Source organism: Fusarium odoratissimum (genome assembly GCF_000260195.1).
Source record: "Fusarium odoratissimum NRRL 54006 unplaced genomic scaffold supercont1.13, whole genome shotgun sequence".
NCBI classification, from domain to species: domain Eukaryota; kingdom Fungi; phylum Ascomycota; class Sordariomycetes; order Hypocreales; family Nectriaceae; genus Fusarium; species Fusarium odoratissimum.
This window is the reverse complement of record NW_022158699.1, coordinates 963,703-979,139: the sequence shown is the minus strand read 5'-3', so window position 1 is coordinate 979,139 and position 15,437 is coordinate 963,703. Positions and strand designations below refer to the sequence as shown.

General features: G+C 47.8%; 7 protein-coding genes across 7 annotated transcripts; 4 read left to right on the top strand and 3 right to left on the bottom strand.

The window, feature by feature from the left end:
• Positions 1–778: 778 nt before the first annotated feature.
• Positions 779–2,342, bottom strand: FOIG_08790 (uncharacterized protein; the record flags this gene model as incomplete). Its single annotated transcript, XM_031208855.1, has 5 exons — positions 779–1,287; positions 1,341–1,778; positions 1,827–1,890; positions 1,956–2,061; positions 2,119–2,342. The coding sequence occupies 5 exons, from the start codon at positions 2,340–2,342 to the stop codon at positions 779–781; spliced, it is 1,341 nt and encodes a 446-aa protein (XP_031061861.1).
• A 2,314-nt stretch (positions 2,343–4,656) lies between these two features.
• On the top strand, positions 4,657–6,959 carry FOIG_08789 (uncharacterized protein; the record flags this gene model as incomplete). Its single annotated transcript, XM_031208854.1, has 4 exons — positions 4,657–5,153; positions 5,213–5,493; positions 6,013–6,097; positions 6,152–6,959. 4 exons carry the CDS (start codon positions 4,657–4,659, stop codon positions 6,957–6,959), a joined length of 1,671 nt encoding a protein of 556 aa, XP_031061860.1.
• Positions 6,960–7,076: 117 nt separating this feature from the next.
• On the bottom strand, positions 7,077–8,598 carry FOIG_08788 (uncharacterized protein). Its single transcript, XM_031208853.1, has 2 exons — positions 8,438–8,598; positions 7,077–8,377 (listed from the first exon to the last, which is right to left on the bottom strand). The coding sequence occupies exons 1-2, from the start codon at positions 8,477–8,479 to the stop codon at positions 7,127–7,129; spliced, it is 1,293 nt and encodes a 430-aa protein (XP_031061859.1). The 5' UTR covers positions 8,480–8,598; the 3' UTR covers positions 7,077–7,126.
• A 310-nt stretch (positions 8,599–8,908) lies between these two features.
• On the top strand, positions 8,909–9,858 carry FOIG_08787 (uncharacterized protein; the record flags this gene model as incomplete). Its single annotated transcript, XM_031208852.1, has 4 exons — positions 8,909–8,987; positions 9,042–9,126; positions 9,181–9,599; positions 9,654–9,858. The coding sequence occupies 4 exons, from the start codon at positions 8,909–8,911 to the stop codon at positions 9,797–9,799; spliced, it is 729 nt and encodes a 242-aa protein (XP_031061858.1). The 3' UTR covers positions 9,800–9,858.
• Positions 9,859–10,324: 466 nt separating this feature from the next.
• On the top strand, positions 10,325–11,459 carry FOIG_08786 (uncharacterized protein; the record flags this gene model as incomplete). The annotated part of the gene is made up of 2 exons (XM_031208851.1): positions 10,325–11,317; positions 11,373–11,459. The coding sequence occupies 2 exons, from the start codon at positions 10,325–10,327 to the stop codon at positions 11,457–11,459; spliced, it is 1,080 nt and encodes a 359-aa protein (XP_031061857.1).
• Positions 11,460–12,839: 1,380 nt separating this feature from the next.
• On the top strand, positions 12,840–14,139 carry FOIG_08785 (uncharacterized protein). The gene is made up of 2 exons (XM_031208850.1): positions 12,840–13,259; positions 13,311–14,139. Exons 1-2 carry the CDS (start codon positions 12,976–12,978, stop codon positions 13,981–13,983), a joined length of 957 nt encoding a protein of 318 aa, XP_031061856.1. The 5' UTR covers positions 12,840–12,975; the 3' UTR covers positions 13,984–14,139.
• Positions 14,140–14,283: 144 nt separating this feature from the next.
• FOIG_08784 (uncharacterized protein) lies at positions 14,284–15,431 on the bottom strand. The gene is made up of 2 exons (XM_031208849.1): positions 15,244–15,431; positions 14,284–15,147 (listed from the first exon to the last, which is right to left on the bottom strand). Exons 1-2 carry the CDS (start codon positions 15,363–15,365, stop codon positions 14,463–14,465), a joined length of 807 nt encoding a protein of 268 aa, XP_031061855.1. The 5' UTR covers positions 15,366–15,431; the 3' UTR covers positions 14,284–14,462.
• Positions 15,432–15,437: the final 6 nt, after the last annotated feature.

The window sequence follows — 15,437 nt, the reverse complement described above, 5'->3', positions numbered from 1 at the left end:
CTTCGCCCTGTAGTCTCCACAAAGTACCTGTTTCATAATCTTGGCACATTTCTCTATTGTCTCGATACTGAGGCGCACCTTGAAGTTGGGGCCATGTCGTAGATACCTCGAAAATGAGATTGCGAAGCCACAAATGGCCGATTTGATTTCGCGTTAATAATACAAACTTGTGTCAAATCAACACTGGTCTGGTCTATGCGTTCAAGGATACCTGCGACAGCCAAGGGAAGACCTCAGAATGGAGACCACCTACAACCACAAGACCTATCATTCCCAACTGCAGGCTCATCGTCTTTCTTTCGTCGCTTCACTTCAGGTTAAAGCACTGTACCTGTAATGTCATGCCTCGTACTGACGCCGGCCTTAGGACAAAGCAAGGAGCCGCAACGCGTTTCCTGGTCCGCTAACTTCTTCGGTGAAGAAGCAAAGGCTCTCGGGTACGAGTACGATTACTTTCCGCGCTCGCTCGGAACCTGACTCGCTCACCACGGATAACCACAATTCACCCGTAAGAGGGAGCACTAAGGCACTCGGGTGTTATTCCTTTTACCAATGCCTGGGAAAATGGCTAGGCAGACTAGTCAGATGCTGATGATCAGTTCATCAACAAGGTATATTTGTCGTCCTCTTCGCGACCTCCGCCTGTTATCCCTTCACTGGCTCATTACAGCCCTCATACCCATTGCCTGGAGCACCATATCATGACTCTATCGGTTTCCCTTGCCGTGTCATGGCTTACCTTGGTAGGTGGGCAGACCATTTCCTATGGCCTTTCGACCTACACAAACCCAACTCTGCCTGACAGAATAGCCGTCACATTCTCGTTGTCGGCCCAGGGCATTAAGACTATACCCGGACCGTTGACAATAACAACAGTATTAGAGCACAAGGACGCAACGCTCTCGACCACCTTGGTGGCATTCCAATCAAGGTCCGGCGACTCTCTATCCCGGCCCTCTGCTGCAAATGCTTTTAGGAAGACCAAACAGACATCAGGGATCGGGTAGATAGACCTGAACTTGCCATCGACGATGTCCTTGTGTTCCAGAAGGACCTGGACCCGGCCACCCTGTTTTCTCACACTTTCTCGATTTGCATCCAACGGTGCGATAAGCTCGTTGTTGCGGACAATGCCAGAACCGCCCCCCTGGTCGAGAGTGCCCACTTCGTAGGATATAGACGCGTTCTCATAGTCGAAATAGACGGATCCGATGGCTGGGTATGGCGCTCCGTTTCCAAAGACCCCGAAATCCTTTTCGTTCTCCAGGGCAGTGTTCCGTTGGTATTCTTGAGTAGCACAGTGGCAGTGGCCCCCAATTCCCGGATAACCTTGGCGTGACCACCTCGAACATCGCGTGCAGGTACGGGCTTGATTGCGAACTGAGTGGTGTTGTAACCAAACTGATTGACGCTTAGAGCAGTGGCGGAAGCAGGATCCAGGGCAGGGAAATCCTCATGTTGATGTAGAAAGAAGTATAGCGTCAGGACTCTCTCGACCATTTCATTGAGGCGACTTTTTGTCACGTTATCATCGTTAACTGCATCTAGAAGGTAATTGCCAAAATACGAGGCACCATAGTCGGCCCTGACAGGTCCTGGCATTTCGAGGTTGAGCCCTGCGTTGGCGAAGGAGGCTGTGCCATGCGTCGCATACCAGTCAGGAACGACGTAGCCCGGAAGGGCGAGCTCATCCTTCAGTATCGAAAGCAAGTGATGGTTCGCGCAGGAATAGGTCTGATTCACTCTGTTGTAGGAGCACATCACGCTGGCAGTACCAGCTTTAACAGCGTCAGCAAAAGGCCAAAGGTACATCTCATGTAATGTACGTTCGTCAATGTTGGAGCTCAAAGCATTGATGACGGCTCCATCCTCCTCAGTGGTCTGTGTGCGCTGTGTTTCCTGTTCGTTTCCAATGAAATGCTTTGAGTACGCTTGTACACCAACAGATTGTATACCAGACACGGACACATGCATAGCGACGCCAGAGAGATAAGGGTCAGGGCCGAAACCCTCCCAGTTTCGCCCGCCAGAACACTACGGCCCATAGGACCACAGGATGGCCTGCAATTGAATGAGCACATGTACAACCTCGACAGAGTGAAAGTTGCAATGACTTACCCAAGAAATACGTGAGCACCTTTGGCCCTAAACTCTTCTCCAATGGCAACAGCATGTTCATGTTCATAGATAAGCCGTTTATCCCAAGTTGCAGCTGCAGTAAGGCCAGAGGAGAAGACGCTCACACCGTCTGACCTAGCATATCCAGAAGGGCCATCGGAAAAGCATATACCCTGGAATCCGAGCCTTTTAACTTTCCCAATTGTGCCAACAAGCCGGTCCATCTCTGCGATAGCCGCCGGTAGCGATGCCAATTTTCTCAGTCGTATTGAGCTGTGCTACAAAGGCTCGGGCTTGGTCAGAAGCATTTTTCCATGCTTTTCCCAATGATTAGCCTCTTTAATCGACTGAGAACAGGAGAGAAGAAGGACTCCATATGCGCAGGTACTTACAAGATGCTGGCTTCTGACTGAGCAGTGTCGCAGAAGTGGGGGAGACGAGAGCAAGGCATGCAAGGCTTATCCACAAAGTTGGGGCATACATTGTGTAACGGAGGATCTTGGTCTTGGTTTTCTGAGTGGAGGACAGAGAGACAGACGCTTGTTGCTCATTATATCTTCTGTTGGCTATCAATTCGTGCTGATTATACCCTTTTATACATCTTAGTCCATGTAGCTTCCTGCCTGAATACGTTTAAAGCGCGGGGTAAACGACCATCTGGATAAATAACTATGTCAATTTCCCAAAATGCGACGATTTTACTTTACTTGCTGTCGCGGTAGGGCAGAGGGGAAGTATTTACATCCCCTTATGGCAATGTCCCTTGGTAAATAAGCACAGTTTAGACTATACTAAATTTACATTATTTTTTCCTTCGTGTATAGCAACGCAATAATTGAGCCTCAAGTTAAGAAGTTTTAACAGTAAAAAGAATCCTCCCAAGTATGGAGGATCTGAATACTTCTTACTTGTTACTAGACTTATAGAACTAACTCCTGGGATGGAACAGATAGCATCGGTGCAGTCTCGGTCGTATACAAGAACTACCAGCTTCTTAGATGTAGCCTGTTTAGCCCTGCGGATAAATCAGAGCTTTCAGAGGATTTGATCACAATATAGTGACCTGAGCTTTAGGCTTCGCTTAGATCTGGATCCACAGTTCGGGTTATTGGTATCTAAACGAGGTCCTTAAACCATCGTAAACGAAAGCCAGGTTTTACAATTGAGTCTCGTTTAGACAAACGAACATGATCCGAGGCTTTATACCTTTTTCCTTGATCAAAGCCCCCTTAATCATACTATGTCGGTACGAGGCAGAACGGAAGCTAGCTGCTGTAGTTGAGCATCTGAGTAGCAGGTGGCGAAGGCGGCATATTCCCGTTTAGGCGCTAGAACGGGAACGGGAACCCGGTCGCGTGTCTATTACAAACGGGTTTCTCGACCTTGTGGAAATCTGCTTCAAAGGATATAACTCTTCAGGGTATATCAAAGACTTGGCTTGTTCTCGAAGCGATCATTAGTCAGAGGTTACAATCACAAGTCAAGGGAAAAACCAGAGGGCTTTGCTACAGGAAACTCAGAATCTAATAGTATAATCCTCCATGGCAAATTTAGATCTCAATAATAATAAATAACGTTGCATTTTAATAATATATAAGGACCTTTACTCTTGGTTATAATTAGGGACGGAGAAAGTACGTTGCGAACATGCGTTATCTGATGTAATCATGCCCAGACAATTAGACTACCCTACAGACCCAGAGCTTCCAGTAGACAATTGCAGACAGGCGGTATTTTTTTCAAGCTTTCCATATCCCTGGGTTCCTTGTCGATGGCTTCTCATTAGAAGAAACAAGCTCATTTTGGGTCTTGTTTGCCCAATGACGTGCGGTTGAGCCCTGGATGATTGAAGCCAAGCTTTGAACAGCACATGCTTGCCCGCCAATCTCCAGGCCATAACTTCATTGGTGGACAATCGATGGCAGCCGAGGCTGGTCTCACGATGAGAAGTACAAGTTGTCCTCCATAATTTTGGCCGTGAAACAGGTATTTTTGATCTAGCGGCTCCAAAGCTAAACCCAACAGAGGAGCTCAGAGTAAGCTTCTGCGCCACGAAAACGATCGACGTCCCGAATTGCCTTCTCGACTGCGATGTAATAACGCTCCTGCATGAAAACTCAGATTTTGGTGGCACTAGCTACGTAGTCGATACATCACTGTGGCGTAAGATCTCCACTGTGACCACTAAAGAGGCGAGAATGACAGGGCGTCTGAGATTTTGAGTGACAGAATTAGAGTACGGTCAAGGATCAAAACCATCGATAGATCTGGCAGATTCAGGCACATGGAAAAGGTAAATTGGTTGCATGTTAAAATACATCGTCATAGATCTTAGATCGTAGTAAATTGTGCAAAAAATGACGAACGATGACAGCATGAGCCACATACGCTGCCAAGGACTGTGGCATGAGCTCATTGATCTGCCAGAGCTATTAAGAGAGAGCTCAACAGCTTATTTGAACCACAAGCATTCTGACACTTGACTTCGAATCTACTCTCGCATCACTCAAATCATATCAAAATCTTCACCTATTCACAATGGCATCTGAACTTCCTCCCAACGCCCTTGGCAAATTGGCCTCATCCGTCAAGAACATCGTGACAGGTGTTCCATTGGAAGATCAAAACGAAACCAATGCCCCAGCCACCAAGCAAGTCGACAGGAGCCTCGACAAGACTGTTGACAAGACCGTTGAGACAACTGACGATGCCACCATTCACAAGGAGAAGCAAGCTCCCGTTGTGCACGAAGACGTCAAGTCTCACGAGCATGAGAAGGTTGATACTGAAGTCGATCACGAGGTCCACCAGGACCATTACCATACCACCATCCAGCCAGTCAAGGACAAGAATGTCCTGCCCACTAAGCATGTCTATGAGGAGAATGAAGTCGAAGAGGAGATCGACCACCGCAATAACGAGGCTAAGATGAAGGCCAAGGAAGAAGCTGCTAGGATCAAGAACGAGAAGAACGTTGAGGACACTACTCACTCAAGAGAGTATGCTCCCACGAAGGAGCATGAGCACATTCACCAGTAAGTACCAAGTTGCCGCCCCCCCTCTTCATGTACCGGAATCTTACATATTGTCCCAGCCATCTCCACGAGAATATTCAGCCCGTGATCGAGAGAGAAACCGTCCAACAGAAGGTCATCCACACTACAAATCACATCCACGAGAAGGAGCAACTCAACGACGAGTACCACGAGGCCACTGTTGCTCCCACAATCTCCCTGGACGAGTTCAAGAACGGCGGTGCCAAGACTGGAACTACTGTCACCAAGGACATTGAGATGCCAGTCTCTGGCGTCAAGGCCACAGCAAAGAAGAGGGAAGCTCTCGGAGACGTGGATGTCGAGGAAGCTTCCAAAGTTGGTAAGTCAAAAATCACTCTGAGCCAGAAGCCTATGAAATAACAATTTACTCAGAATCAATCTAGTGAAAAGGAAGAGAGGGTCTTCCTGTACAGTAATTGACTGTAAATGCTCATGCCATCGATGAATAAGGTATCATGAAGAAGAATTGTATTAATAGGACGGAGTTAGGATATCTATTTATAGTGCTTTGGTAGCGAATGAACAGTGCCTGACTGAAGCAAGTAATCCTTTCGCTGCGATGTGATATGTTTCTTCGCCAGCCCAATACATGCACGTGTAACTCGGCACATGTGTATCTGCATATGTTTCAGCGAGTTCAAATTCAGAGTTTTTGCGCGACTTTTTATGAGTGCATCTGGAAAGTGAGTTCGTGGGTCAATATTTCTTTTTCGAGCAGCACCTGGGGATCCAATAAGCACTACATGAAAGTGATACTCGTATCTGCGACCCAGCAGGATCTGCTGTTATAAACTCTCTCTATATTGGTAAGTCGCACCCAAACTTGTGCCTATAACAGCTCGATGGATGGAATGCTTGATCAAAAAGTTTTCAAGTCTCAGCGAGTTCCTTCCGTTACCAAGGACCATGGTCAAGGTTGCGATGTAAGACTAGTGCTTAATTCTTGTTGGACCCAAACTGATAAGTTGGTTTGATAGTGGAAGTTCTACTCATATGGGAAGCACAATGCTGTTTCTGGAAAGCGACCTTCAAGGCGGTTGCTTCATCATTCCAACAAGTATCCCATATCCTACTTCCGAGCTCGTCGATATGATCGACAATCATGGGCTCACACGACTCGACATGTTTCCGGTCTTCTTGTCGCAGCTCTTCCGCCAAGCGCGCCATGACCCATTGCTCTTCAGGAGTTTTTGCCTTCTAGACCATATAGCATACGGGGGTTACCAGCTCGATCCTTGTGAAGAGGCTTGGGCCCATGGTCATAATTTCTATGTTATAAGTGCCTTTGGGTCTACTGAAGTGGGACTGAATCTCATTTCCTATGGGGCCCAGGAGGCCGCACTGGGGCCGGTTTCACTGTCGGTATTCGAATTTGTCTCTGTTGGCGATGATCAAAATGCTCAAGAACATCTAGTCGAGCTTGTTGTCCCCCCTGAGTCCCCTGACTGTCCTCACTATAGTCTGAGAGATGCGACGTATGGCAAGTTTCACACTGGCGATCTATTCTTAGAGATCGCGCTTGGAGAATATGCCTTCAGAGGCCGCGATGATGATTGGATCAAGATGGAAATGGCTTTGCGGTGCGATGCCAACTCAATCGAGGTTGACGCTCTGCGATGCTGTGGAGACGACCTGATTCACGCTGTTGTCGCAATTGGCGTCGAGCATCCTTCGCCAGCCATTGTCCTTGAGCCTAAGCACGATGATGTCCGGGAGTCCACAGAGAAGACACGAGAGCTTCGGCTCAAGGTTCTGCAGCGAATTACTCCATTCCACCGGCGATGATACAAGCACGAAAGAATCGAAGACGTGAATCAGATCTTTGTTGTCCCGCAACGTTCGTTGCCTCGAACTGATACGAAGGGCAATATCAGAAGATTGAAAGTTGAAGAGCAGTTCAAGCAGAAGCTAGACGAGATGTTTAAATAGATACTCAGGTACTGCTACTTAGTCTAGTAACAAAACGATGATTCCATACTGGCCATGCCGGGCCTCCCTGGGTTGATCTTCCTCGTAATCACAGACTGTTCAATAGCTCCTCTCAATGCCTGTCTGGGAAAGCCAGGGCCTTTCATCAAACAAACCGCTATCTTTGTCAAGTTTGCTATGAGCAAATTCAGACTGACCCGTACTCTCGGCGAGTCTATCTGCGGTCGTGAATCTTTTGATGGGAAAAGGTTGACAAAACTCCAGCTATCTGGCTGCGCGCAGCTAGGTTCTAGGCGATTCCCCGACAGGATCGCCAAGGCACTCGAGTCCAGCTCGATGGTCTCTTTATCCACAAAGCGAGCGCCAAGTGCCATGAGCTGTTTCTCGACACCAAGGACACTAAGGAACTGGGGGGCAGATGAGTCAACCATCGAGGCATTCGTGGCATAATTCGCAAGGTCGCTACCGGAAAACTCTTGATCCCACCATCTCCCTCCCCAGGGTAACTCTGCCAAGGTCTGAAGTTCATGCTTGCCAGGGCCGAGCAGCCATCGCATTCTCAAGATCATTTCATCCCTTTCGCGGTAGCGAAGGGTCGAGCCAAACATACGACTCTCTTCTGATAGTGGAATTGGTGCATCGATTGATCTGCTGAGAACAAGGCAGCCAACCTTGAAGCATGAATGTGTAAGACGACAAATGAAAGAATTGAGAGATAGAGGTGGCAATGAGGATGTCCACAAAAGAGGGCTGAGAGGTGCCGGGATCGTAGATGGTGGGTATTTTGCTTGGGAGTAGACCGTTGGAACTACCGGTAGCGGCACCGTTGTGTCTTCAAACAAAGGCATATTTATGGGGGAGTCGTCTGTAAGGGGCATTGGGGAAATGGCAGTCATCGGGTCGTCGGGAGTAGCGGTAATGGTAATATTGGGGCTTGAACTAGGAAACTCATCTTCAAAGCCTTTGGGAGAATGGTATTGGGTTTCAGTGGCTTTCTCTCGAGCCTTACGGGCCTTGGGGTCCTGTTCAGGGTCTCCAGCTTCATTGGCCAATGTAAGAATATCGGCGATAACGCCTTGGATGCTGGCTATCATACCAGGGCTCTGTTGGACGGCATCCTGCTGTAAGAGCCCATCTGTGAATTCTACCAAGACAGTGCTCATTTTCTCAATCACGCCTTCAAGGTGCTTTATTCGGTTGCAGCGTGTCTCATCGACTTCTTGTTTCTTCTTCCGAAACTTTAGCTGCGCTGCCCTATTACGCGCGCGCCGTTCCTAAGTTTTTAGTTAGGTGACTCGGCAGATTTGACATAAGAGACCCGAATAGGCTTTTACCTTGGCCTCTGGGCTGGGTGGCTCATTAGAGCGAGGAGACATTGTGACAGAAGCGCTGCACGTTTGTAAGCTGGTTGTGTTTTTGCTAGTTCAAAGAGAGGGGAGCAATGATGAGCTGTGACAAATTGATAACTCTTGCTTCAGAGAAGATGAGAAGAAATTGCCTTCAGTGGATTTGAACAGAAATGTTTCAAGGCACAGGGCGCAAGGCGCAAAGCGTAAGGCATAAAATGATGTTTAGTGAAGGACGGGGAGATAATCTGGGCGATCGGACATTCCACTGAGGAAAATGACATGAACTTGCCCGACTGGACCCGCTTTTAATGCCAGAGTCAAGGAGCTAACTTAACTGGGACAAGTTTCATCGATTGTCAGCGACCATCAACCTCAACCCCAATTGACACTGGTATTAAAGAACCTCGGCTGAATCAATTCAATGCGGGCATCAGTTTAAAGAACAGAAAAACAAACATGGCATCTCGCCCGTTGATAACGCTTTTCGATATCCCAAGTATAACACGAAAATCGTGGTCTCCAAATGTCTGGAAAGGTTTGATACCGTCACATCAAGGTCGCGCGCGTTAGACTGACTGTTCAATGGTAGCCCGGCTCGTCCTCAATTACAAGGCATTGCCATATACCACTGAATGGCTCGACTTTTCCAACCTCAGTACCTATATGCAGCCTCAGTAAGTCCCTAAGGCCCCAAAACTCGTTTACATCAATCTTTGACACCAGCTCAGTGTGAAACCGAATGAGCCGCCTTTGAGCCCGCATACTATACCCTGCATCCTGTTGCAGGAGGGCGAGACCACAAGGGGTATCATGGGGTCAAGGTCTATTGCCGAGGAATTAGAGAAGCATTTTAGCACGCCGTCACTTCAATTCGACTCAGAAGAATCCGCCAGGGTCGAAGAATTAGCAGAGAAGCTACTGATAAGCAGCAGACCGTTATGGGCACATTTATTACCCAAGAAAGTTCTTGTGCCATCAGATCGGCAATATTATGCAGACACACGAGCAAAAAGATTTGGAATGAGTCTCGATTCATATTATAGTGAGCATGTCAGCCAGCAGCTTTGGTACCAGCTTGATGCTATGTGTCATGAGATCGGAGAGGTACTGGCTGAGACCCCAGGACCGTTTTTGATGAATTACCATCGTAAGAACAAAATCAGCCTCAGAAATTTGATGATGTGGTCGCTAATGTGAGAAGCCTCGTACGCTGACTTTACTGTCGTTGCTCTTCTTCGATTCTTCAGCTGTGTCGATCAGACCATGTCAGATCACTTCTACAGTGCTGAACCGCAGCTTCTCAAGCTGTATGAGGCCTGTCACCTGTGGCTTGAACGTGATTATTGATTAATTGGATCTTTCTACCTACATTGGGAAGAATGTTTTAGTCGAAATTCAGACAGAAGAGTCAATCAAGTAGGTCCAGACAACCCGAGTTTTGACCTCGCATCAATATCGTGATTTCGTAAACAGGAAAGGGGAGGCAAGAAAACTTAGGACCTCTTTTCTAAGTGACAAAAAGGTTAGGTAAAATTTAATATAATTTAGTGTAGATTTTGTGGACCTTAGATTATATATTTCTGACACCTTGGTCCAATGTCAAAGTTTTCTTGAAATTATAGAAACAATCTAGCTGCTGAGGTAGAACTTTTAACCTGTGTATACTAAATTATTTACTATACTACTCTATATCACCTATTATAACATGAGGATATTATAGCTAATTGTTGTTTGATACAAGGCAGTTGCTCTTGCCTTGTTGATTTTGGTTAGTGGTGCGCCCCTCGCCCGGGTAGGTAGGTAGGCTCAATGCAAAACAAACAACACTTCGATATCGCCTATTGCAAACAAGCTGATTTTTCATCTTCAATCATGGCAGATGCAACGATGCCGGTAGCCAAGAGAGCCGCACCGCCACCGACACAGGCGACTTCCGCGCCCACGAAGAGACCACGACACGAAAGCGACGACCCCGGGGTCCATGTCATCTTTGTTGGTATCAGCCAACACAAAGACATCGGTGAAGAGGGCTACGACTGTAGAATTCCCTGCGACCCAGCTGTTGGCTCATTCGAAGCGGGCGACGTCCTAGGCGGTTTGACGCCTGAAAGACTGCAGCAACTGGAAGATAGCCTAGGTCCTGGACTTGTCAGCAACATCGGCCCCAGAATGAAACAGAAATATGGTCTAATCGATTTGGCTGGTCGTATCGCAAGAGTACAAAAGTCCAGACCAAAGCTCATTGAGCCCTCCTGGAACGAACGCCTCGTCCTTCTTCATCAGCAGGTTCTCGCGATGCTTTGGGCCGAAAGATCTCAGCGCATGACTATCGAATACCGCACGCTTGATTGGATCATGGGCCTCATAGAAAAAGGAGGCAATTCTCTCGCTAATCATTTGTGCGATCACAATCGGCCGGTTCTATTCTACATCCCACTTCACCCACGCGACTGGACCCTCCATCCTGAAGTTCGTCATCTTTATGAAGCCATAGATGCACTCCAGCATTTATTCAACGACATCAGCGTATTTCCAGGATACCATGAGAGCTGGAATTATGGATACAGAATTGCCGATATCAGGGCATTGGACTCTATTGCTGTGAAAGACTCCACACCGGAATCATACCGTCACAGGCCGAAGACATGCCTGGGCATCGGAGACTGCAGACTGGATGAAATACAAGGGCCACAATTCGTCAGGTTCGCGTTTAGCGAGCGCGAAGACTACATACATCATAGCACAGCCCCCAACTATAACATGTTTATTCATAACCAGCCCTATACGCAGGGATCCGCCATGAGAGTTATTCACCAGCAGTGTTTTCCATCGGTCTCCAAATGGGGATACCTACGCGTTTTTATGGTTAGCGATCAGATTATCGCCCGTAGCTTCTCCTCATGCGACCAACGAACAAAAGTACACAACACGTCGACTCTTCGTCATGATTGCCACTTCGACTTTCGCGCCGATGGTTTTCGACAACATCCAGATCCGGATCAAGTGACTGAGCAACAAGCAAAGCTAGAAGAACTCGACAGCTTTTGCAAGTGGTGGCAGCAGCAACTCACGACGTATGATCCTGAACTTTTTTAATCTCTCAATATCGGCTGTATCATGAGAATTGGTCTATCGGAATCGAGTCTTGATGGGAATTTCTTCATAATCGGGGTTCAAAGATGGTTTGCTTCTCCCTTTTTCAGCATGGACTTGACAGCCAAGCCATTCGATCAGCTTTGCAAGGCATTTGGTGAGCAGTTTGCACGAGTTTATGGGTCCTTTGCTGCGGAGGATGTACCTGATAATTGAAGGAGAGTTGTTTAATGGTTAGCGATGGCTTGTCTTGGTAGGTATCTTCTAGAATTTTTGACGCTAATACTATTTTGCGACCTTTGCTTTTGCGTGCGTTCTGTTAGCCTCAGGGAGCAAAACTTCAGACCTTGACCATAGGTGCCAAAATAAACTCATCAAAGAGCCCCCTGAAGTTATACTAATTCACCTAAGTATTTGCATCATTTAGGATCGATAGCCTCAGTTTTCTTGCATCCTCTAAGACTCCTCCAAAATAGCTGCTCGTGGCTGTGTGGTTTTTGGCGGGTCATCCAATGCCCCGCATCCATGATTCCCCGTCACGTTGCCCTCGGCATCGTCAATACAGCACACTTTCCCAATGTAAACAACGTGATAGGTCTCCTCGGTTCAGAGGCGTCATGACATTATTCCCGGTGAGTTTAATAAGGCTGATGCGTTGACTAAGTCCCAGGACCCTGGCATGATTGCCGCTACCCCAGGTTGACCAGCTGGGGACCCCCGGAGTCAATTGATGAGGTACCCTGGAGCTTGCTCTGTGATTGAGCTGTCTTGGTCATCGTCTCTTCTGAAGATGATATCTCTTGTGACGCAATATGATCTGATGTTTTCGAATCTATGTAATCTGGATATTGTCTTGTCCAGCTGAACATACCGTAAATCTTTGCCGTGAGCTCTAGAATAGCCTTTCAAGGTTGATTTAATCAGATACGCACGTGAAATGGTTCGCGACAGCAAGCCAGTCAAAAAACGGTAATAAATCGTACGAGAACCATATCCGGTAAGAAGAATCGGCAATCTATTCATCCAGAAGGTGGAAAAAGTTGGAGAAACAAAGATCCGCTTGGTGAGGAATCGGCATCTTGGTACGGCACCTGCGGGTAAGAATATTTCCCCCGGTTCGGATCTCTTACCCCAAGATTGTTCTAGTGAAGATGGACCAATAGAGAGCCAGTATTTGCAATGGTCATTCTGACGTGGAGAGCCGACTTGAATTGCCGCTACCGTTGGCGTCCATGATCCACGGCCCCGCCCCCTCCAAGTCTCCCGGCTACGGAAACGGCAAACGACATTTCATTTTCAATACTTAACGGCGCGACCTCCACGTTCTGACCCAAACGTCTTTTCCCTCATCATCACCCATCCCCAGATACCCCGGATCTTATAAGTTCTTCTTTTTCTTCTTCAGACACTTCCCTCCAACCATCATCAAAATGGCCTCCAACGGTACAAACGGCACCAACGGCGCCACGGCGCAATCAAAATTCGACCCCAACTTCACAGACCATGTCATCGGCCTCATGAGCCCCGAGACCGACCCTCGCCAGCGTGTCATCCTCACCTCTCTCATTCGTCACATGCACGATTTCTGCAGAGAGGTCGAGCTCACTCAGGACGAGTGGATCATCGGCGTCAACTACATCAACTCTCTTGGCCAGGCCTACAAGAAGAACCGCAACGAGACATGGCGCGTCTGCGACATTCTCGGAATTGAGTCGTAAGTTTCCCAATAAATTGCGCCCGCCAGATCAATCGCTCACAGTCGCAGCCTCGTCGATGAGATCAACCACAAGGTCGTCACCGAAGGCGGCAAGGCCCCTACATCCTCCAGCATTCTCGGTCCCTTCTGGTCTCCCGAGACCCCTTTCCGCGACCTCGGCGCCAGCGTCGTCCAAGACATGCCCAAGGACGGCCAACTCACATTCTTCCACGGCGTCATCCGCGACGTTGATACCGGAAAGGGAATCCCCAACGCCGTTTTCGACATGTGGCAAGCCAGCACCAACGGCAAATACGACGCCCACGACCCCGAGAACCAATCGCGCCACAACCTTCGCGGCAAGTTCCGCACCGACGCTGACGGAAAGTTCTGGTTCTACTGCCTCAAGCCCACCGAGTACGCCATCGACACATCTGGTCCCTCCGCCGAGCTCCTCAAGATCATGGGCCGTCATCCTTACCGCCCTGCTCACATTCACATCATGGTCACCCATGATGATTACCTCGGTGTTACTGCTCAGCTGTACCCCAACGACGACCCCTATCTCGAGACCGACACTGCTTGCGCTGTCAAGGACGATCTACTCCTTGACTTCAAGCCTGTCAAGGATGAGCCCAAGGGCGCTGTTCTCGATGTCGAGTACAATGTCAACCTTGCTTCCAAGAAGTACAAGCCTGACAACACCATGTTGATGCAGAACGCCAATCAAGACAAGTTCTAAGCAAATAGAAAAGAAAGAGAAGGGAAAAAAAAGAACGAGGCATGAGGATGTATATACATAGCATTGAATGAGTGGACTTTAGCGTTTGATTCATGTATTCGATGACTACTATAGTACTAAATAGTAAGAGATGAAAATTACTGCATTCTAAAACCATTGGCTTTCCATAAACCTTTGCTCACCTCGACTTGTTGTCATGTACTAACGATATACCCACCCGCAAATCGAGGGAATAGGATCAAGGATAATGCTTGTTTCATGACCATCAAACAGATGATTTCACTGGACGAGGTGAGGTGTGCGGGGTCAACCAACTGAACATAGCATTCTCGATTTCACTGCGCTGCAAGTTTCGACCTGATAAGATATTCTCAATTTATAATAGACTTTTATGAACGCAAAATAATACGACTTCTCCGCGTTGAGGCTTCCTTGGAGTTCCCGTGTTGAAACTATAGCATCTCAAACCGCAGGTCAAATCAAACCACCCGAGTCATCATGCTCCTTCTAAAACCAGTATTGGCCACACTACCAATACCAAACGAAGGTAAAACTCGTATCATACGTAAAGGTGTAGCAAAGCCAGTGTAGCGCCGAATGACACTAATGCGATCTTTGATCGTCATGCGAACCTGACGAGCATGGACGTCCAGACCGAGCAAGTGAATCGGAGTACTGACTATCTGCGAGGCAGCTGGCATAAATAGCTGAGCCATCTTGAGCCTTGCGTCATCAGACTGAAAGATGTTGGCAAACGGGGTAATCGACGCGAAGGGGAACTCGGCAAGCTTGGGAGCAATCATGGTAGGCAGGTTGAACGAAGCGTATATAGTTACCGCATCTCGAAGGGTAAACAGTGCATAACTCAGCAGAGGTGTCGACATGCCACAAGACATTCTCGAAAAGTATGCGTCTTTGAATATACTCAGCCCTGAACTGACGGTCGTGGTAGCGGCGAACTTGGCAGGAGATGAGCAGACGATGGAGGGATCACAGTCGTATTGGACGGCGTTGAAGGAATCGAACATGTTGGCAGTAGCGTAGGTTCCGAAGTAGACGAGGAATGGTATGAAGAGAGAAGCAAATGTTGCCTTGGGTTTGGATGCCCACTTTCGCATGGATGATTTGATGGAGGTGTTGCTAGTTGCTTTGTTGAAGACAAGTCTAGGACGACATTTATTAGCATCCATGGTTTCTTCAAGACAATATGATATGATGATTTTGTCTGCTGATAGTATATATGAGATTCTGGGGACTCACTTATCAATAGCTGTTACCCAGGGAGTGACCAAAGCAGAAGCGAAAGCCGCAGCCGCAAGGTCAACAGCGAAGTACTGAAGTGTACAGCGCTGCTGCTCCCTAATACTCATAACATCCGTCATTTTGACAATCCGCAATCAAATGCAATCAATTGAGAATAATGAAAAGGCTAAAGAACAATATTAGAAGGTTAT